The 21527-nt window shown below is 50.3% G+C and overlaps 7 protein-coding genes across 7 annotated transcripts; 5 read left to right on the forward strand and 2 right to left on the reverse strand.

Annotated features, from left to right (window-relative positions):
- Nucleotides 1-569: 569 nt before the first annotated feature.
- Asppvi_008192 (3' exoribonuclease family protein) lies at nt 570-1588 on the forward strand (the record flags this gene model as incomplete). The annotated part of the gene is made up of 2 exons (XM_043304072.1): nt 570-708; nt 765-1588. 2 exons carry the CDS (start codon nt 570-572, stop codon nt 1586-1588), a joined length of 963 nt encoding a protein of 320 aa, XP_043160007.1.
- Nucleotides 1589-1975: 387 nt separating this feature from the next.
- Asppvi_008193 (uncharacterized protein) lies at nt 1976-2548 on the forward strand (the record flags this gene model as incomplete). Its single annotated transcript, XM_043304073.1, has 2 exons — nt 1976-2047; nt 2183-2548. The coding sequence occupies 2 exons, from the start codon at nt 1976-1978 to the stop codon at nt 2546-2548; spliced, it is 438 nt and encodes a 145-aa protein (XP_043160008.1).
- A 2744-nt stretch (nt 2549-5292) lies between these two features.
- Asppvi_008194 (uncharacterized protein) lies at nt 5293-7404 on the forward strand (the record flags this gene model as incomplete). Its single annotated transcript, XM_043304074.1, has 1 exon — nt 5293-7404. One exon carries the CDS (start codon nt 5293-5295, stop codon nt 7402-7404), a length of 2112 nt encoding a protein of 703 aa, XP_043160009.1.
- Nucleotides 7405-8117: 713 nt separating this feature from the next.
- On the reverse strand, nt 8118-10126 carry Asppvi_008195 (proline--tRNA ligase; the record flags this gene model as incomplete). The annotated part of the gene is made up of 4 exons (XM_043304075.1): nt 8118-8128; nt 8201-9456; nt 9523-9692; nt 9761-10126. The coding sequence occupies 4 exons, from the start codon at nt 10124-10126 to the stop codon at nt 8118-8120; spliced, it is 1803 nt and encodes a 600-aa protein (XP_043160010.1).
- A 269-nt stretch (nt 10127-10395) lies between these two features.
- On the forward strand, nt 10396-12405 carry Asppvi_008196 (chaperonin-containing T-complex alpha subunit TCP1; the record flags this gene model as incomplete). Its single annotated transcript, XM_043304076.1, has 6 exons — nt 10396-10438; nt 10502-10549; nt 10611-10696; nt 10756-10860; nt 10928-11962; nt 12022-12405. The coding sequence occupies 6 exons, from the start codon at nt 10396-10398 to the stop codon at nt 12403-12405; spliced, it is 1701 nt and encodes a 566-aa protein (XP_043160011.1).
- A 711-nt stretch (nt 12406-13116) lies between these two features.
- On the reverse strand, nt 13117-15404 carry Asppvi_008197 (uncharacterized protein; the record flags this gene model as incomplete). Its single annotated transcript, XM_043304077.1, has 3 exons — nt 13117-14489; nt 14586-14696; nt 14750-15404. 3 exons carry the CDS (start codon nt 15402-15404, stop codon nt 13117-13119), a joined length of 2139 nt encoding a protein of 712 aa, XP_043160012.1.
- A 433-nt stretch (nt 15405-15837) lies between these two features.
- Asppvi_008198 (putative rRNA biogenesis protein RRP5) lies at nt 15838-21421 on the forward strand (the record flags this gene model as incomplete). Its single annotated transcript, XM_043304078.1, has 3 exons — nt 15838-16293; nt 16349-20794; nt 20867-21421. 3 exons carry the CDS (start codon nt 15838-15840, stop codon nt 21419-21421), a joined length of 5457 nt encoding a protein of 1818 aa, XP_043160013.1.
- Nucleotides 21422-21527: the final 106 nt, after the last annotated feature.

A 21527-nucleotide genomic window follows, 5' to 3' on the forward strand; every position in this document is an offset into this window, starting at 1 on the left:
ATGAATTGGTCAGTAAGACTGCATGGAGCAAAACGAGCTGACAGCAATTGTGGATTAGGATTTTGATCAGATGGTGATGCATGTTTGTTCAAGCCCATTTATTTGTCGCCGGAACTTAAGATTTTTGGAAATCAATTTCGTCATGAAGGGTGTGGAATGGATAGTCAGAATGGGAAGACAGACTTACAGTGAGTAAGTAAGTACCAGAATGTTTGCGAGCAGATGGCGGTTTAGAAGCTGATGCACTTTTACCAACAACTCAGGCCTCATCATCAGAAGTCTAGTTGGTTGGCATTCAAGCATAGAAGAGATGAAGGAGAGGAAGAGGAGAAAAAACAGAGAAGAAATAGTCGAGTGGGAAAAAGTGTGATCCACCAGCGGACGAAGACAAACAGTGCAAACATCTTCTGAAATCGCAGATTTCCGTTTCTGGACTGGGAAAGTCGCTGGAAGGCTGCTTGGCAGGATTTCTGTTAAAGGAGCATTGGCAATTCCTTGTTTTATTCAAACGTTATTGCCTTTTATCTTTCCTCGATTCGAAGCTTCTTCTCGTTCCCAATAGACCTGCTATGACTGACCGACGAAGAATCAATGGGCCGCCCAGTGGCACAAGGCCTGCGGTCTTTGCCTCGTCGCTCAAATCTACGACTGATACTGCATCTGGCAGGCCACAACGGCAAAGGCAGCCAAATGAACTGCGCAAAATCTGTGAGATACCAGGTCCAGACATCGCCCGCGCAAGAGCTAACGTGTCTGTGTATTAGTCCTCAAGACTGGCTTGATCCCTTCCGCATCTGGCTCCTCATACCTCGAATTCGAACCCTCAGCCTCTCTCGCCGCTGCACGCTCTTCTCCTCAATCTCTCATCCCTCCTTCCTCAGCTCTGAAGCTTGCATGCACTGTTCACGGACCGAAACCGCTTCCCCGCTCTGCTACATTCTCGCCTAACCTTGTTCTCACCACTCATGTCAAATATGCGCCGTTCGCTGCCCGCAGGAGGAAAGGGCACATCCGAGACACTAGCGAACGGGACCTGGGCGTGCATTTAGAGACCGCGCTGCGGGGTGTTATTGTTGCTGAACGGTGGCCGAAGAGTGGATTGGATATCACGATTACGATCTTAGAGGCAGAAGATGATCGGTGGTGGGGGGACGCTCCAGACTCTCATGATGCTCCCTGGGGGATGATGAATGTTCTGGCTGGATGCATCACGGCTGCCTCTGCGGCTATTGCGGATGCGCGGATAGACTGTTTGGATCTCGTGGCTGGCGGTGTAGCTGCTCTTGTTTCCGACGAGTCAGCGGAGGGAGAAAAGTCAACGCCGAAGCTGATGCTGGATACAGACCCTGCTGAACATCGGTCTATCCTGTCAGCATGTGTCGTCGCATATATGCCTTCTCGGGACGAGATTACAGAAATATGGCTCAAGGGGGATAGTTCGAAGGTGCTATTAGGGCCCGATGACAAGCGCTCGGGGCATGACGCTTTAATAGACGGGGCGGTGGACGCTGCTCGGGGAGCGCATACGGTTTTGGCAGAGGCAGTGAGAGAATCTGCTGAACGTTTTGCCGGCCTTGCTACAGTCTGAGGTCTCGTGTAATGAACGAAGAAATAATACCAAAGTCTTCTAGGATCCTTTTCAATTGTCACATTACGATTAGATGTGATAGAGCATCAGCCATTGCTCCCTCGGTAGTATCCTCAAAATTCAGTGGAATCATAGATTGAGTGGGCTCTCACTGTGTATACTACCAGTGAATCAAACACCGCGTAAGGCGGTTTAGGACCAGACCACTAGAGCAGACGTTCTGCCTGCCTGTGAGGTGAGCGCGACTCATTTCGAAATAAACACCAACCTCTCGTCAGACCACTCTGTCCCTCACCAACTTTCAATCATCCTCACTTTGACCTCCAAATTGATCAAGCATCCTCGTTTCATCTTCCCCTCCCATCGCGTCCGACTCAAAACGTCGCGATGCCCAAGTCAACCGTTGACGAGCAACACATCTTCATGTATCACCTCCTTAACGGAGTGAACGACAAGACCGTAAGTTCTCTTGAGAATAATGAAACGAGCATAGACGAGTAGCAAAAGAGGAACAGCTTATGTCAATCGCTTGATTGTTCATGATGCTTTCCTCAAAACGACCAGGACATAGCTTACCATACTCGCTTCGCATAGATCAATTGGGATCCCGTGTGCAAGGCCACCAATCTGAACAAGAAGGCCGCTAGCATGAGATGGGTTCGTCTCAAGGGAAAGATCGAGGACGCTCTGAAGGAAAACGAGACTGAAAGCGCTGACGACATCACCGCGAAGTCTGGCAACGGCAACGCCGAAGCCAACGCTGAAGCCGAAAAAGCGACTGGCAAGTCTATGCCCAAGATGGGGGTTTTCAAGCCCCGTCGTTCCAAGAACGTCAACACCGCCGAATCTGAGATCGCTCCCCCTGTTAAGAAGAGACGCACCACTAAGCGCAAGAGAGACGATCAGACCGATCACGAAGACGCCAACAAGGGTGCTTCCGAGGCGAATGCCGAGAAGTAGCTGGGTTCCATCGTTGGACAATCATTCTTTCTCCGCGAGCTCTTGTGGCCATGGCACCTTTGGGATGAGCATCTTTCTTTGCGGTAGTGATGAAAGGGAGTTAGTTTGATTCAACAGCATGAACATCTTTTGGCGCATAGCCTGGTTGGTTGGATTTGTATCTGTTACTGGCAGTTACACGAACACAGGAAGAAGTTTGTTGAACCTGGAGGATAGTAGATAGCTGCTCTTAAGGGTTTCATGAGGCACGTGAGGCTGCATGATTGCAGAATGTAGGCGGTATGGACCTATTTGTGTGCCTGAATGCCGAGGCATATTATCTGTATTCAGTGCAGAGGCCTTATCCAATAGGTACCTTCGTACCCAGACTCCTTGCTCCCTTCCACAATACACTAATACAGAACTTCAGAGTATAAAAGACTCCTGCCGTCTCTCTATACACTTCTTTGTCCGCAATATCAGCATTAACATATGGCGGTGTTTCGCTTTATCACAAACACACGAAGTAATTACTCTGTAGATAGTCTACACCTGTGATGGCGCATCTGCCAGGGAGGATTGTACTGTAATCACAAAGCACTGCCAGATATAGAAACACACGGACAAGGTTTAGCTGGTACTTCGTACTGGTTATGGGCTTGAAGACTAATTTCCCTAAGATTAGGATCGTTGGCCCAGATTCCCGATATTGCTAGCTCCTGAGTTGGTGTAGTTCGCAAATAGAACTATGTCAACCTGACAACCAGAGAGTTCTAGTCCAGTCGAAAAACACGGCGAGATTCTTTTTGGCTTTCAACTCAATTCGTGACATATCGATGATCGCTGGCGTCAGAGACAATATAATGGAAAAGAAAATAGAATCATGATCCTGTCGGCTCCACCATGGCTCTAAATGTGTGCGTGTTTCCCGCTGCGTCTCTCGGCTGAACGTACTGGGAACTCAGGGGAAGGTATGGACTTTTGTTAGGATACTTCGAGTGCATCTCATGGTCCCACTGTCCCGTAATCGCAGAGATGGTCGATAAATCGAATAATACCAACCAGAACGGGCTCGTGGCTCTCCGCGGACTTTTCCCAATCGAGGCTTTCCTTTTGTTCAACCTTCGAAGCTCAGACAGCATCAAGATTTGGGCTATCCACCATCGGTGTTTCACATCTCGAAGTTTGATCAAATTATCTCAACCTAATCATGCCGTCGTCACGAACACCTAGATTACATATAACACTTGGCTCTCAGCGAATTGTCGATAATGGCTTGAGGTACGATGTTAAGCCGAGTGAACAAACTGACAAGGGGTATCGGGAACCAGAAGGACAGGAGGAACAGAGTCAAAAAGCTTTTTTCCTTAGATACTTTCATACCCTTGTCAAGAATTTTGATAGCTAACGTCTTTGCTTGTCAGACTGGTCGCACGTGAAATGAAACTTGCCAGGACGCCAGTGACTGGTCGTTGCGCATGAGAAATCCTGCAATACTCCAGACTCAAAATCCAAAATTCTTCTGATCCAATGCTATGGGCTCAGTTCGCTGGTTCCTTCAGCTGATTGAGACCGTTCCTGGCCTACTGGACGATCACACGGCACCGACCAATAACTGGTTTGTTTAACGCGCTGGGTATTCGCGGGATCCATCAGGACCCAATTTTTTGCCTTTTGACTGGTGTCTGCTTCTCCATTTCCCTTAGTAAACAGCTTAAGAAGTTAAGTCCATTCCATAAACTTCACAGCAGGTGACTATGTGACTGAGCACTGAGCACCTTCTGATGCGCCCGTTCATCTATGCTCGTTGCTCCTGTTTTGATTCAGTCGCTACGCTGCTTGTCGCTGTCGGTTTTAGGGTTTCGAATCCGCTCAACCAGATCCTGGCATGCTGGCAATGCAGGCTGCAGCATTGCTCTTGAGCGGGGTGGGCTTGAGCTTGGACTTGGTAAACGGCAAGGGTCCAGGTCATTGATATTCTGGATATATGTGCTCCGTAAGAACTTTAAAGCCAAGGACGCTGCAGCAGACTGCACGTTCTAGAAAATCTTCTTAAAATCTCATCCTTGTCAATTGTGGCTTTGTGAGTATGCCGTAGCCACCATGAAGATTGGGCAGGATGAAGTCTCAATGGCCTGGTGTATGATGCAAGCACGGAGTACTTCCTAGTTGATATAAACTACTCTGTAGCCTATTGAATTACGAATCGAGCACAAGGGTACAGTAATCTAGCCCTGCTCCTGAAAGAGACCAGAGTCCTGTCTGTGTGCCTGTTAGCTTCCTCCCTCATAGTGGATATCCGGTACTGAGCCACTACTTCCCCCTGATCCAGGAACAACTGAGGGATCTGCGAACTAGACAGCATTTAAAATTATTAAAAATATTTTCAATTGCCTGCCGCATTATCTCTCCTTTGCAGGATCAGAATATCTCAATTCTCTGGKGGATTGTTTCTTCCTCCTTCCCAACTCTTTGAGACGAAATATGCACGCTTCTTGTCTGGGATAACCCAGAATTACATTACACCTGATTCAGAAAGCATTGAAGCAATCATGTCTAATAATACGATCTTTGAGACTGTCTAATCGCTCTTCTGATTCCATTCCTTTGCCCAGGTTTAGCTGGATCATTATTCCTTTGTTCACTTTCCGGGTACGCAGTACATCTGAGCTTCTTAGCTGGTACCAAAGACGACCCCATTTTATACAAGGACTTCCTCACTTGTGATACTCCTGTCAACCAAATTTCTCTGGCTGTCGTTCATCATGGCTATCCTAAAGAGACTTTTCCAGGCCGAAAAAAGTTCATCAGCAGACGCTGCTGATTCAGATGAAGCCCGGGGCCCACCAACTCAAGCTGTCAATCCACTGCAGAGGTCCCTGAGCTTAAATACTTCACGGCAGCTGGATGCCGACGAACATTTTCAAAGCATTGAGAAACAGTTCCAAGAATTGCACGCCCAAATGCAGGCACGGCCTTTATCTTCCCGCTCCCATACTCCATCCTGTCGTGCTTCAAGTCGTTTCACGCCGCGCAATCCGCGACATGTCGATCTGCTAGATGCCTTGTTCTCGTCACATAGGTATCAGATGCAGATAGTCAGTGCATTATCACCTACTACTCCTTTCAATGAAGATATCGCTGAGCGCAATATGGTTCGATTTCTTCAGGGACAGCCGCGGACGAAGAAGGCATATACCCGTATCATCTCGGCTCTTTATCAAGAAGATGTGGCGGACAGGAACATTGCAAAGAATCGAACGAACAAACGCACAATATCCCGAAGCGCTAGCTCTCGATCGCAGCCTGCATCAACACCAAGCGGTGAGGTAACTCAGTGTGAAGCCGGCCGCCAGTCTCTTCCATGGGCCAATGGGGGCAAAGTCACACCATCAAGCTCACGGCCAGGTTCGAGCTCCTCGTCTCAACCTCGTTCTTTACGGGCCCACAGGTCGACGCCCAATATAACGGCTGAATGTACAAATGCGTCGGGAGAACAATCCGCACCTAATGGCGGAGGCTACTTGGACATCCCTCCAGCCCACAAGCAAGGCGACCAATGGAGCAACACACCGCTACCAGACAGTCCAACATTACCTGTGCCAATGACTCAAGGTCGAAAGATGGGTTCATCGGGAGAGAAGGGCACTCTTGAAGTGACGATAAGATCGCCGTCAACCCGCAGTAATGACTCATCTACATCACCCAGACTCAACTCCAAGAGAAACGTCCGGGACCTTTCTATCAACACGGAGTTAGCGGCTCGAGGAAAATCTACGCCGAGGATCTCGCACCGTGCAATCCAGCCACCAACGCCTAGTAACTATGATATCAAACAGAATCCTAGCATTGCCGAAGTCGTGAACAGCCCTGTATCTCTCCTGACACCCGCGTTGATGTTTCCTCTCCCCCCTTCAAACCAGAAGGCGGAGGTAATGGGCATGTTCAAGCAGGCTTTTAATTCCCCCGCAGGAGCTATTTCGCCCCATCCCACCTTTGAGACTCTACAAGACGCAATAGTTCGAGAGATTAACTCTCATGAAGCTTTCCGACGGGTACCTGTCCCTGAGACAGGTCCTCTCTTTACGCCGTCCCCATCTCAGGATACCTTTGATCGAGACGAGATCTCGGCAACTCGAGGGCTCATCAGGAGTTTCTCCACAAAAGAAAGACAATTTTCCAAACTAATCAGTCGCGGCTCTCTCAAAAAGCATAGAAGAGGCTCGGAGCGCAAGAGCATATCAACTACCGCACCTGCGACGCTCTTTCGCCGAGGCTCCGCATCATCCAGGAGACGAAGGCACACAGATGCCCCGCCTCCATCTCCCGGGTTCCTCGACGTGAAGCAAGACGGAACACTTGATGACAATGACCAACCTCGAAAACAAGAGCAAGTGACGTACATGGATATCCTCTTCCGAGCACAGAAGTCTCCTCCCAATTCCAGGGGGAGAAGATCTCCAGAAGCCGTTCGTGGCTTCGGACGAACTCGATCGTCCGGCACCCTCGGTTCATGCAGCTTCTCGGACAGATCCCAACCCACCCCTTCAGTCTACTACATGCGTGCACAGACGTGTTCGTCCTCCAGTGACGGCCGGAACAGCTTCTCCGCAGACGACAGCGATGAGGAGATAATCCAGCTCCCCAGCACTGCAACCTCACGCATCCAAATCCAGGCTGTCGACGATAACAACGTCACCTACATGATGGAGAATACCACACCGAGAAATGCCTACCGGTTAATGAACTGGCCACATGGCACGCATAGGGCTCTTTCTAGCCGAGGGAGCTCTGTCATGAGCGCAAACAAGTCGGCCCATAACTCCCCCAGACACGAACATCTTATCCGCAGCACGCGTTCGGTCGAGTCTTATTGATTTCGATAACATTCAACTCTACCTATCTTCTTCGTCTTCTCGGGGAGAAATGGAAAATCAGTCTAGTCAAGTCGAGACGACGCGCTACTGCAATCCCCCATTCACACTCCTTGAAACACCAACTATTACATGACTATGTCTTTTCCTTCTTTCTCGAATCATCCAGTTCCTACTCCATCTGTGGTATATACCAGGCGTTCTCCGCAATCTTCGTTTCCATTTTTGGAAGCGTTTCTGCATCATCTCTTATCTTTGGGTCATTAAGCATAGCTAGGCGGGAAAGAAGTTTTAGATACGCTAATATCAATCATGCTGATAATGCACCTACTCCAGCGTAGTAGCCTTAGTCGAGTATCTTCCCCTCTTTTTAAGATGCTGAGGCACGACTAGGATGCAATGACGCTATGCTTCAGTTGTGATTGATGATTTCCACATCCAAGGTACGGACATGGTATGCTAGATCTATGCTAGATCTGACTCTGAATGCACGAAGAAAACAACCACAGAGGTATCTCGAAGATCACTCCCTTAACTCACTTCACCAATGCACCGAACCTTGTTTTTCGAATGTACCTTCAACTAAACACATACATCCTTCACCGAAACTGAAACAGCAGAGAAAGGAAAATCATAAAGTCATAGTTACCACCGCCATGCAGGCGGGCGGGACAATCCGACGTGGATATGCATGACTCGAACGCCATGTTGGACGTTTAGTAGGAACCTGCGCGCAAATAGTCAGTGATTGTTCGATTCCTTCTCCCGCGGAGGATATAGAAAGGGAATGGCAACTTACGTCCAAACATGCACCACTTCTCGGCCATACGGGTGCACTTGGGGTTGACGCACTTGGTCTGGCCGGGGATGATGCCCTCGGGCTGATCGAAGGGAATGCAGAGAGACTTGGCGCCCATGCTGGGAGCCCTGGCGTCCTGAGGCACACCAGAGTCCTCCTCCGCCTTGCGGGCGCTGAGTTCCTTGATCTGATCCTCGCACTCCGCTGTGAGACAGTGAGGGATGACACAGATGTTCTTCTCATTGAGCGCGGGGGTGAAATCATCCCAGTTGGTGATGAGCTTGCGATGAGCGCGGAACTCGTCATCTGCGCGCTTGTACAGATCCTTGTGGATGGTCTCCAGCAGAGCAGGAACGGCGGTGGACAGCTCATCAATGGGAATAGTAAACTTGCCATCCTTACCGGGAATGTCACGACGAGCAGCCGTGACGTAACGACCGGCGGACTCACCAGGACCGAATTCAAGGCGCAGAGGGACACCACGAAGCTCCCAGTCGTTGAACTTCCAGCCGGGGGAGTAGCCTTCTCTCTTGTCGCTATCGGCACGGACACCCGCAGCCTTGAGGAGGGAGACAAGGCTGTCGATCTCTGCGTAGAGCTTCTCTCGCTCCTCATCGGAAGTCTTGGCAGTGATACCGACCGGGACGATGATCGTCTGAGTCTCAGCAACGCGAGGAGGAAGGACCAAACCGCGGTTGTCACTATGAATCATGACCATAACGCCCAGAGTACGGGTGGAAAGACCCCACGAGTTCTGCCACACATGAAGAGGAGGCTTCTTTTCTTCTGGTTTGGCAGATGGGTCCTCGACGGTGATCCCGAACATCTTACTGAAGTTCTGACCAAGACCGTGTGACGTTCCACCCTGGATACCACGACCGGTAGCAGGGATGTAACCTTCAACAGTGGTAGTGTAAAGACCACCGGCAAACTTCTCCTTCTCTGTCTTCTGGCCCTTTACGACGGGAACAGCGAGGAGCTCTTCGTAAATCCGAGCATAGAGGTTGAGCATGTGTAGGACCTCTTCGCGAGCGGCCTCCTCGGTAAGGTGAGCAGTGTGACCCTCCTGCCACAAGAACTCTCTTGTTCTAAGGAAAGGCTGAGGATGCTTGAACTCCCATCTGACGACCGAGTTCCACTGGTTGAGCTTGAGAGGCAGGTCACGGTGACTTCTGATCCATTTGGCGTAGTAAGGGTACATAACAGTTTCTGATGTTGGACGGATGGCGATCTTCTTCTCAAGAGGGGTGTTGCCTCTGTAAAGGAGTAGAGTCAGTCCTATAAAAGAAGAAGTACAACGCTGGTCAAAGGGGAAATCTTACGCATGAGTCACCCAAGCAACTTCAGCAGCGAAACCTTCGATGTGATCCTTCTCTCTCTGCAGCACATCCTCGGAGACGAATAGAGGAAACGAGCAGTTCTTGACGCCAACCTTCTTGATCTCTGCATTGAACCAGTTCTGAATCTCCTCCCAGATGAAGTAAGAAGCAGGCTGTGACTCATCAGCAACGGGACCATAATAGTTGACGGTAGTATACCCATTCCAGAAAGCAATCATACCTTGAGAATGAAGCATCCAGAAACATCGTAGTAATCCAACATGTCACCCTTTGTAAGAACCTGCTGATACCACCCAGGAAAGTCCTCCTCTTTGGAGACATCGATACCGATCAAAGCAGCACCTTCAATCTTCTTCTTAGGTGCCTTCAATGTAGCCTTCTTAGCCTCCGACTTTCCAATGCCCTTGTTCGCAGCCTTCTCAGCCTTCTCGGCAGCCTGCTTTGCTAGCTTTGCTGCCTTCTTGGCGGCATTCTTGGAGGTCTCGCCTTGGGGAGCGGCCTTATCAGTTTCAGCGGGGTTCTGAGAGCGATCAGGGAGGGTGACAGGGTCAGCAGCGACAGCGTCAGCGGGGTTTTGGCTGGCCATTTTGCAAATGAGGATCGAGTCGAGCAGTCGCTAGAAGAATGGACAGAAAAAAAGAGAGCGATTGACTAGGCAGATGACTCGTCCGTGGGAGCAAAATAAGGACCGCATTCCCCTCGTCAAAGTGGGATGCATCTTGGAAAATCTTCACCGCCTCGGGACCGGCAGAACTTTTAGCGGGAGACCAACAAGAATGGGCAGCAGAACGAGATCTCTAGCAGTGGAAGCTCTGCCATCTCGTCACAAGCTTCTTTTTCTACTATCGAGTAATCATGGCAGGCATTTTCGAGGCGCCGCGCAATGCGGACACTCTTTGTGAGCTTCAGGCCCCCAAAAAGGACCTTCTTTGAGACCGTTTTACTGACGACCATCGCACAGTCTTGGGTGGACAGAAAATAACTGGCGCTGATGTCCGCGAGCAGAATGGTGTGTGATAAGCCATTACGACTAACATGACTAAATTCTTGTATGCTGATGAGACACTCAGTCCTTGCGACTCAGGCTATTGCAAATGTTGTCAAGAGCTCCTTTGGTCCTTCTGGTCTGGACAAGATGATGGTGGACGACATAGGGGTAAGCGTTCAGAGCTCAACCCCTCGACATCCCGTGCAGAGTTCTGATTGCCAGTATAGGATGTGACTGTAACCAACGATGGGGCCACTATTCTGAGTTTGCTCGACATCGAACACCCTGCTGGGAAGATCCTCGTTGATCTAGCTCAACAACAGGACAAAGAGGTATGGCCCATCGCTCGCGCCGATTCTCTGTCCTAGAAAGCTCTTTCCTGATCCTGTAATCTTTTAGGTCGGAGATGGCACTACTTCCGTCGTTCTCATTGCTGCCGAACTTTTACGACGAGCAAACGAGTTAATGAAGAACCGTATCCACCCCACCACTATCATCAATGGCTACCGACTAGCGCTCAGAGAAGCTGTCAAGTATATGAATGAGAATATCACCACGAAAGTCGACGCTCTAGGAAAGGACAGCCTGGTCAACATTGCCAAGACTTCTATGTCGAGCAAGATCATTGGCGCGGACGCGGATTTCTTCGCCAACATGGTCGTTGATGCCATGTTGCTGGTGAAGACCACAAATCAGAAGAATGAGGTTAAATACCCAGTCAAGGCTGTGAATCTGCTCAAGGCTCACGGAAAAAGCGGCACGGAATCTATGCTCGTCAAGGGTTATGCACTCAATTGTACCGTCGCTTCACAAGCCATGAAGACCCGGATAACTGACGCAAAGATCGCTTGTCTCGATATGAACTTGCAGAAGGAGAGAATGAAGCTTGGCGTTCAGATCACGGTTGACGATCCTGATCAACTAGAGAAGATCCGTGAGAGAGAGTCTGGCATTGTACTTGAGCGGGTGGAGATGATCCTCAAGTCTGGAGCAAATGTCGTTTTCACAACTAAGGGTATCGACGACATGGTTCTTAAGCTCTTCGTCGAGAGGGGCGCCATGGCTGTCAGACGCTGCAAGAAGGAGGATCTGAGACGGATTGCCAAGGCCACTGGAGCTACCTTGGTAAGCTCACTCTCTGACCTCAACGGCGATGAGAAATTCGACGCATCAAACCTCGGGTACGCAGAGGAAGTTGTGCAGGAGAGGATATCAGACGACGAGTGTATTCTGGTCAAAGGAACCAAGGTCCACACCTCGGCCTCAATCATTCTCAGAGGACCCAATGACTACAGCTTAGATGAGATGGAGCGTTCGGTTCACGATTCTCTTTGTGCCGTTAAGCGCACTCTTGAGAGTGGTAGCATCGTTCCTGGAGGTGGTGCCGTCGAAACGGCGCTCCATATCTACCTTGAAGAGTTTGCAGTCACAGTGGTACGTTCATTTCACATTTCCTCTAGATGTTCACACTCTCTAATGGCTCATCTTCACAGGGTTCTCGGGAGCAGCTAGCTATCGGTGAATTCGCCCAGTCTCTTCTCATTGTTCCCAAGACACTGGCGGTCAATGCCGCCAAAGATTCGTCTGAGCTCGTTGCCCAGCTCCGGAGCCGCCACTGGGCCTCTCAACGCATCGAAGAAAGCCCCGCCAACAAGGACGATAAGGCTATCGCCAAGAAGAAGAACTACAAGAACTATGGACTTGATCTGACCAAGGGACGAGTCCACGATTGCATCAAGGCAGGTGTCTTGGAACCCAGCATGGGTAAGGTCAAGCAGTTCAAGAGTGCTGTCGAGGCCTGCATAGCCATCATGCGTATCGATACCATGATCAAGCTGGACCCTGAAAGGAAGGAGGATGATGGACATGGTCACTAAGAGCTCGATGACTACTTGGGTAACTTTACTGCTTATGCATGGAGTCTTAGAACTAGGTAAAGAGGTCTAAAAAGCATAATAAGCTATCACGAGTACAAACTTCCGGTTCTCTTCATTTGCGTAATCCATAATATTGTTTTCTCTCCCGTCTCTCACGGATGAGGGTCTATTCCGGTTGCTCGGTGGCCAAAGTTGCTCTATTTTAGGCCTTGTCCGGCACCCGAAGGTCTCTCTTGAAGAAGCTCATTAAGTTGATCCTTCGGTTGCCAACTTGTTCAGGACTATGTGGATTTCCGCTACTTGTAAACCCTATTCAGCCGGGTATTGGGAGACATACTCTTCCTTCGGGAGGAATGAAACCAAAGAAAACGCCTCTGATTATGCTGATCATGTAGGATATATGCTATGTAGCAGGCCTCCTTAGGGCATGATCCAACTGACTTCACTCTGAACAAAATCGCTCATAAATAAATGCACGTACCCAACCTTCAGAAACCTGAAAATGGCTTTCTTCCATAAATGCACTATGCACCAAGGCACATTGCTGCTATACAATGCATGCCGCTAAATGCGCACAGTAAGCTGCTGCATGCCGTCTAAGTTGAGCAGCCAGACCCACGCTAAACGAACATAAACTAAACCCAAACGCCTTAACATGCTCACATGAACCATAAATCCAGCAAAGCAGGAAAGCTTTCGATTCTCGAAAGGTCATTCATCGTCGTCGTCATATTGATTTTCGATGTCAGCCCAGCCACACTTCCATCGTCTACCTTCCGTCTCGCCACCGACTCGTAGGTCCCGAGCATCAGGCCCTTCGCGMCAACACCTGGCACTATAGTCGTCGCTGACTGTAATGAGCTCCCCATCTACAGACCACGAGACAGCTGACACTTCCTTCTTGTGGCCCTCGACCAATGGTGTTCCTGACTGGTAGATTGGCACGGTATCCTCCAGTCGTCCGGACAAGCCAACTGCCGAATTAGTGCGGCGTAAGCCAGAGCGAGTGAATGACATCCCCGGCGACTGGGTGTTCAAATCTATAGCTGGTTTCTGAGCGGGAGAATGAAGGAACCTCTCGTCCGTCGGGAAGAGGACGGCACAATGATCACTGCTTCCAACAGCTAACATTTCCGCTTTGTCTGCAACGGCTTTGCGGACACTGACTTTGACGTAGAATGAAGACACCTGCAACCGCGGATGACGAAAGCCGTACAATGGACCCAGGCCTTCCTTGTCAGAGCCACCTGAGCGCCTTGGACGATCGTTGTACAGAGAAAGTTCAGGCGCATGTCCGAGTACCAGGTGGGATGTGGAGTATGCATATACAGTGCCATCCCTACAGAGAGCATAGAGCCGTGAACCATCACCATTGAGTGTCAGCGAGGTGAGTCCAAAGCGCCTATATTTGATGTGGCTATCCGGTTCACGAGTTGTCGAGACGGGAAGGACAGGGCGACCACGACGGTTGCTGTGTGCGGTACGCAAATCCCAGAGTCTCACGCATGCATTGGCCTCCGACGCTGTCACGAAGAGATTTTCGCGGCCGGGGGAAAGAAACGTCAATGAGGTTACCGTGATGTCGGAGCGGCCAATTTGGGGTTCGGATTTGTCCGAGATCGAAGTCTGGGGCATCCAGGCGTGAGCTCCATGTATCGTATTAAGAACTTGGGGATAGATCATCTTAGAAGCTAACGACGACGAATTGTCTGAATCAGATTCCAGCGAGCACCGGACTTGTAAAGATGGCCTCTCGAAGCCTTTGCAGCGAAGATCCCAGATGTTGACATTGCCATCCCGGCTGCACGTTGCAAGGACTTTATTATTCGCCGCTGGTTGGAATTGAACGCGCTTCACTGAGGATACATGGTTTGATAGACAGTATATCGGTTTCTGCGTAGCCATGTCAATCACCTGTGCCGTCTGGTCTCCAGAAGCTGTTGCCAGTAGCATATCATCGGACGAGAATTCAAGATCCATTATTGCGTTCATATGGGGACGAAAAGTTAGGTACGCCTTGGAAAAACCGCTTTTGTCGTCTTTGGCAGAGTCAAGTAATCGAATGCCTCCTTCTTCATCGCCCACTGCAACAAGTGAGTTCGCTGTAAGATTGGACAACGGTCAGCGAAATCCGCAATAAATGAGCAGGGGCGAAAGATTGAGACGAGAAAATCACATACTATTACATGTTGCAGTGCAGAAAGGGAGAGCGAGACGGTCCCCGGTGTAGCTCGCGCAGGAATGGCTGTCGGTCGAGCGAGAGTAGAACGCTGAGGTCATATCCTGCCACCCTGAAAAACAGTGAGAATAGTGTAAGAAGATTCAGTACGAAGAAATAACCAACCAGCCCCAACATTGGATCGCATTGTGACTCGATTAGCCCGTGGTCCTAAGACACTTCGCATGTAAAGCCCTCCGGACGTCTGCAGCGCGTGGGAGCGCCGAATAGGCGCAATGGGAAGCGATAGTTTGCTAGGCAATACAGGTTTCGGTTCAATATCTTGTGCGTCATTGCCAGCCTTGATATCCGTAACGGAAAGACTCAACCCCTCCCCATCTTCGACAGGAAACTTGACACGAACTTTCCGCAATGGCGACGATTGTAGCGGAGAGCCGACAGAGGAGAATGACAATTTCCGCTTCCTGCTTGGAGTCCGCATGAGATCTGAAGAGTGATTATCAACAGTTCTATTTCCCACTGCTTTCAATGCCCGTGTGAAGGCTGGACCCAGACGGTTCACAGCTGGTGAGCTGAGCACCTTCAAGGCCTGCCGATTCGTCCTAACCGATCCCGCGCCATTTCCGCCGTTCAGCATCGAACGAGGAGTAAAGAACCGCCGGAAAGACCGTGGAGTGACTGGTGGAGGCTTCTTAGGTTTACGTCGCATGCCAGCATCTGATGCTATCGAGGGTGGAGATGAGGGAAACTCCTGTGCTGGCGAGGCAGGAAACACAGGTTCCGATCGAGGTACTTCGGGGAGGTCATGGGAGCTATCCATTGTGGGTTATAGGCAAACGAAAGACAAAGGCATTCTATTCAAAAGAAAAACAACAGAAGAAAAAGAGGAACAGGAGCAAAATGGGCTAAATGGTGCGAAATTGCGGCATGGTGGAGCTGGGGAATGGAGTGTAGTCCCTAGTACTGTAATTCGTACTATCAGCTATGCGTCGCGGGCAGAACAAATCAGTCTCGTGTCGACGTGCTTTTTTCGTGACGCGAGCTGCTTCTTCCGGTAGGCGGTGGATTCTTCAATTAAAGTGATGGGGTCGTCATTGATGCGGAAGGCGGTCTGCCATCATAGATCCAGAAATTTTTTGAATCCGCTATTTTTTTTTGTGAACTGGTTCCGCTGAGCTAGCTGGTTTGAAGGACCTCCAGCAAGTTTGACACAAGGTCGCATCTGATTATCTGGTGCCCTTTGTCCATCAATTATGGCCCCTATAAAACGCAAGGGCAATGCTGCGGAGGAGGCAGTTACTCGTCAGCCCCAGAAGCGTGTTCGAGTTGGAGGAGCTGAACAGGGCAAAGATCAGAAAAAGCAGAGAACAACAGAATCTGCCAGCGACCTTAAACCTACCGAACTTACAGTGCTGCGCGATGACGAACCTTCGTTTCCTCGTGGTGGTGGAAGCGTCCTGACACCTCTCGAAAAGAAGCAGATCCATATCCAAGCCACTAAGGATGTGCTGTTCGAGCAGAAGGGGTCCAAGAAGTCGTCTGACAATTTCGCCGTTGGAGATGACGATGAAGACATCGAGATGAACGATGCGGAAGACAATGCGACCTCTGCCAAACAGTCTCGGAAAAGGAAGACCAAAAGCAAGAAGCGCGCAGAGCAAGAAGCAAACGAGAAGCAAGGTGTGCGAATTGAAGGTCTCAACTTCAAGGTAAGCCCTGATTAAGCTTGTATTGTGGCTGTTAATACAAAGCTGACAATCACAGCGTATTGTACCGGGATCGATGGTATTAGGTCAAGTGTCGAGCATTAATGCTCACGATATTGGTCTATCTCTTCCGAATAACCTCACCGGATATGTTCCCTTAACTGCGGTTTCCAAGAAGTTGGAAGAGAAGATTGAGAAGATTCTTAATGATAATGACAATGAGGATAGCGACGCGGAGGAGGACAACGACGACGACGAAGATTCTTTGGATCTGACCGACTACTTCTATCTTGGCCAGTACCTGCGGGCATCCGTTGTTTCTGTTGGGAGCAACGCCGCAGATGCTCCTTCAAAGAACAAGAAGCGTATTGAACTCTCAGTCGACCCAAGACAGACAAACACCGGGCTCTCAAAGTCGGATCTGGAGGTGAATACTGCCATTCAAGCTTCGGTTGTCAGTGTGGAAGACCATGGACTGGTAATGGACCTGGGTATCGAGGGCGCAGACGTCAAGGGCTTCATGTCTAAGAAGGAGATCGACCCCAAGACAGACTATTCGAGCATCAAAGAAGGATCTGTTTTCCTGTGCATGGTCACTGGCCAAAACGCCAACGGAAGCGTTGTCAAACTATCCGCCAACCTTCAGTCTGCTGGATCTATCAAGAAATCACATTATCTCAGCACGGCATCGACAATTAACTCATTCCTTCCCGGTACTGCAGCAGAAATCCTGTTGACGGACGTCACTTCTAGCGGACTGGTCGGCAAGATCATGGGTATGTTGGATGCCACTGTGGACTTGGTGCAGTCTGGTGGCAACTCTGGAAAGGACGACTTGACAAAGAAGTTTCAGATCGGTGCTAAGATCAAGGGACGTATTGTCTGCACCTTCCCAGCTTCTGAGCCGTTCAAAGTTGGTTTCTCACTACTCGACCATGTTCTGAAGTTTACGACTGAAGGTCATGGACCTGGCACCTCTGAGGATGCACMGGCAATTTCTGCAATCATACCTGACACCAAAGTCGTCATGGTTGATCCTGGACTGGGTGTTTACGTGCAGATGGGCTCTACGAAACACATGGGCTTTGTTCATGTCTCCCGATTAGCAGACGGGAAAGTTGAAAACATCGCACCTGAACACGGTCCCTTCCGAATTGATTCCGTCCATGAGGCTAGGGTTGTCGGCTACAGTGCTTTTGATGGCCTCTATCTGCTCTCCTTTGAGAGGAAGATCATTGAACAGCCCTTCTTACGTCTGGAGGATGTGACTGTGGGGGCTGTGGTCAAGGGGAAGATTGAGAAGCTGTTGATTGGGCCGGCCGGGGTAGACGGTTTGATTGTGGCTTTGGCTGACGGAATCACCGGTCTTGTTCCCTCTATGCACTTTGCAGACGCGGCCCTCCAATTCCCTGAGAAGAAGTTCCGGGAAGGCATGACGATCACGGCTCGAATCTTGTCGGTCAACCTTCAGAAGCGTCAGATTCGCCTAACTCTGAAGAAGAGTCTGCTCAACAGCGAATCTGCCATCTGGAAGGATTACCAAGACATCGTCCCAGGCTCTCAGTCTCCGGGCACAATTGTGAACATTCAACCACATGGCGCTGTCGTTCAATTCTACGGCTCCGTTCGCGGTTTCCTTCCTGTGTCGGAGATGAGCGAAGCTTACATCAAGGATCCTTCGCAACACTTCAGACAAGGGCAAGTGGTTAATGTCCACGCTTTGAGTGTGGATCCATCTCTCGGAAAACTAGCAGTTTCCTGCAAAGACCCCTCGACCTTCACCGAGACATATAAGAAGGCGTTCGAGAAGATTCAGCCTGGACTGCTTGTCACAGGGACGGTTTTCGAGAAGTCTGGCGACGATCTCCTTCTGAAGTTGGACGAGTTCGGTCTTATTGCTCGGTTAGATCTGGCGCATGTGGTGGACGGTTCAGAATCCAAGCAGAGCTCGGCCCTCTCAAAGATTCGTGTTGGCCAGAAGCTCAATGATCTTCTTGTACTTGACATTCAGAGAGCCCGCAGACTCATCAAAGTCTCGGCTAGAGCTAGTCTCAAGAAGGCAGCGAAGCAAGGATCCCTCCCAGCCAAGTTTGAGGATATTCAAGAGGGCTCTGAAGTCACTGGTTTTGTCCGAAATATCACTTCAGACGGACTGTTTATCGAGTTCCTCGGTGGCATTACTGGTTTGGTGCCTAAGAGGCTCTTAGCGGACGAGAACGCCAGTAAACCTGATTATGGCATGGTCAAATCGCAGATTGTTACTGCAACTGTGCACTCCGTCGAAACCGACTTCCAAAGATTCATACTGAGCATGCAGCCTTCGGAAGCAACCTCAGCTGGTCCAAAGAAACCCGCTCCCAAGCCTACTCCTTCGAACGATGTGGTCAGCAATGCTGTGGATGAAAGCATCCAGTCGATGTCCGATTTCACCTTTGGCAGGACCGTGAAGTGTAAGGTCGTGTCAGTCAAGGCGACCCAAGTCAACGTTCAACTTGCAGAAAACATTCAGGGTCGCATTGACGTCTCCGAGGTCTTCGATAAATGGGAAGACATCAAGGACCGCAAGCAACCGTTGCGATTCTTCCGTCCCAAGCAAATCATCTCAGCTAGAATCTTGGGTATCCACGATGCCCGCAGCCACAAATTCCTTCCAATCAGTCACCGCTCTGGGAAGTTCCCCGTTTTTGAACTTTCTATTAAGCCAAGTTTCCTACAGGCAGCCAATCCTTCCCCGTTGAACTTGGAGCAAGTCCAGGTTGGCTCAACCTGGGTCGGTTTCATCAACAATGTTGCCGACGATTGTCTCTGGATCAACCTCTCACCCAATGTCCGCGGACGCCTACGGTTCATGGACGCTTCGGATGACCTGTCTCTTTTTGCGGACGTGGAGAAGCACTTTCCGATTGGCTCAGCGCTGAAGGTCCATGTCACTGCCGTCGACACCGAAAAGGGTCGCCTAGATCTTACAGCCAAGCAACGGTCTAGCAAGCTGTCCTTCGAAGACGTTTCCATTGGCATGATTCTTCCCGGACGAGTCACGAAGGTCACGGAGAAGCAGGTCATTATGCAGCTCAGCGACTCGGTCGTGGGTGCCGTCAATCTAATTGATTTGGCCGATGACTACTCGAAGGCGAACCCTACTGTCTACCACAAGAACGAGGTGCTCCGTGCTTGCGTGGTGGGTGTTGACAAAGCCAACAAGAAGATTTCCCTCTCTCTCCGCCCGTCGAAAGTTCTGAGTTCCTCACTGCCGGTGCAGGATCCCGAAATCACTTCTATGAAGCAACTCAAGGTCAACGATGTGGTTCGAGGATTTGTCAAGAGAGTGGCTGATAGCGGTCTCTTTGTAACCCTGGGCCACGATGTAACGGCCTACGTTCGTGTCTCTGACTTGTCGGACTCCTACCTTAAGGAGTGGAAGGACTCTTTCCAGGTCGACCAGTTAGTCAAGGGACGGGTCACTGTTGTTGATCCCGAGCAAGGCAGATTGCAGATGAGTCTCAAGGAATCTGTCTTGGATCCAGACTACAAGGCGCCGATCACGATGCATGACCTCAAAGTCGGTCAGGTTGTCACTGGCAAGGTTCGCAAAGTGGAGGAATTCGGCGCCTTCATCGTCATCGATCGCTCCGCCAATATCAGCGGTCTATGCCATCGTAGCGAGATGGCTGACAAGCGAGTTGACGACGCCCGCACCTTGTATGAGGAAGGCGACGTCGTCAAAGCCAAGATCATCAAGATCGATCGTGAGTCAGGGAAGATCTCGTTCAGCTTGAAGGCTTCCCACTTCAAGGATCATGATGAGGAAGATGAAAGCGGCAGCGACGAGGACGATCACTCCGACGGCGTCAGCCTAGATGGGATGGGTGGTGTCGACGTGGAAGGTAGTGACAATTCCGAGGATGATGACGATGACGAATCCATGGGAGGCGTTGATCTTGAGGAAGACAGTGAGAGTGATGGTGAGGAGAGCGAGGAGGATGTGGAGATGACCAGCGCACCTGTTAAAAGAGACGGGGGCCTCGGTGCAACGGGCTTTGACTGGAGTGGGAACGTCAAAGACGATGAGGACGAAGCGATGCAGTCGGATTCCGATGATGAAGACAACTCTCGGAAGAAGAAAAAGAAGAGCCGCAAGCCTGAGATCCAGGTAGATCGGACCGGCGAGTTGGACGCCAATGGGCCACAGTCAGTTGCCGACTACGAACGGCTACTGCTCGGTGAGCCTGACTCTTCGCTGCTCTGGCTGAAGTACATGGCCTTCCAGTTGGAGCTTGGCGAAGTCGAGAAGGCCAAGGACATCGCCGAACGTGCCCTTCGCACCATCAGCATCGGTCAGGACGCCGAGAAGTTGAACATTTGGGTGGCTCTGCTCAACCTGGAGAACACATACGGCAATGATGACAGTCTCGACGAAGTGTTCAAGCGCGCCTGCCAGTACAACGATACGCAGGAGATCTACGACCGCATGACGAGCATCTACATTCAGTCAGGAAAGAATGAAGTGAGTAATACCTGATATCGGTGATGAAGAGATGTTTTTTAAGTATGCGAATGCTGACAATTGACCCTACAGAAAGCGGATGAACTCTTCCAGACGGCTCTCAAGAAGAAGATCTCCAATACGCCCAAGTTCTTCCTGAACTACGCCAGCTTCCTGTTCGATAGCATGGCGGCGCCCGATCGTGCTCGTGCTATGCTTCCTCGCGCGCTCCAGTCTCTGCCCTCTCATACGCACGTGGAGCTTACCTCTAAATTCGGTCAGCTGGAGTTCCGCTCGGCCAACGGAGACGTTGAGCGTGGCCGGACTGTCTTTGAGGGCCTGCTCTCCTCGTTCCCCAAGCGCGTTGATCTGTGGAACGTACTCTTGGACTTGGAAATTAAGAATGGCGATGCGGAGCAGGTGCGGCGCCTTTTCGAGCGCGTACTTGGTATCCGGGACGCCAAGAAGGGCGCTGCTGCTCCCATGGACGCTAGCAAGAAGCTCCGTCCCAAGCAGGCCAAGTTCTTCTTCAAGAAGTGGCTGTCGTTTGAAGAGAAGCTGGCAGCTGCTAATGGCGGTGATGAAAAGATGGTGGAGGAGATCAAGGCCAAGGCGGCGGATTATGTCAAGTCTCTGCAGAACGCATGAGCATGGCAGACAGTTGTGTAAAGAGTTTGATCTTGTTTTGTACTCATTGGGTGTTATGGGGTCATAGATGCATTGTATATACAAAAGCATTCCGGAAGACATGTCT

Source organism: Aspergillus pseudoviridinutans (assembly GCF_018340605.1).
Source record: "Aspergillus pseudoviridinutans IFM 55266 DNA, scaffold_5, whole genome shotgun sequence".
Classification (NCBI taxonomy): Eukaryota; Fungi; Ascomycota; class Eurotiomycetes; order Eurotiales; family Aspergillaceae; genus Aspergillus; species Aspergillus pseudoviridinutans.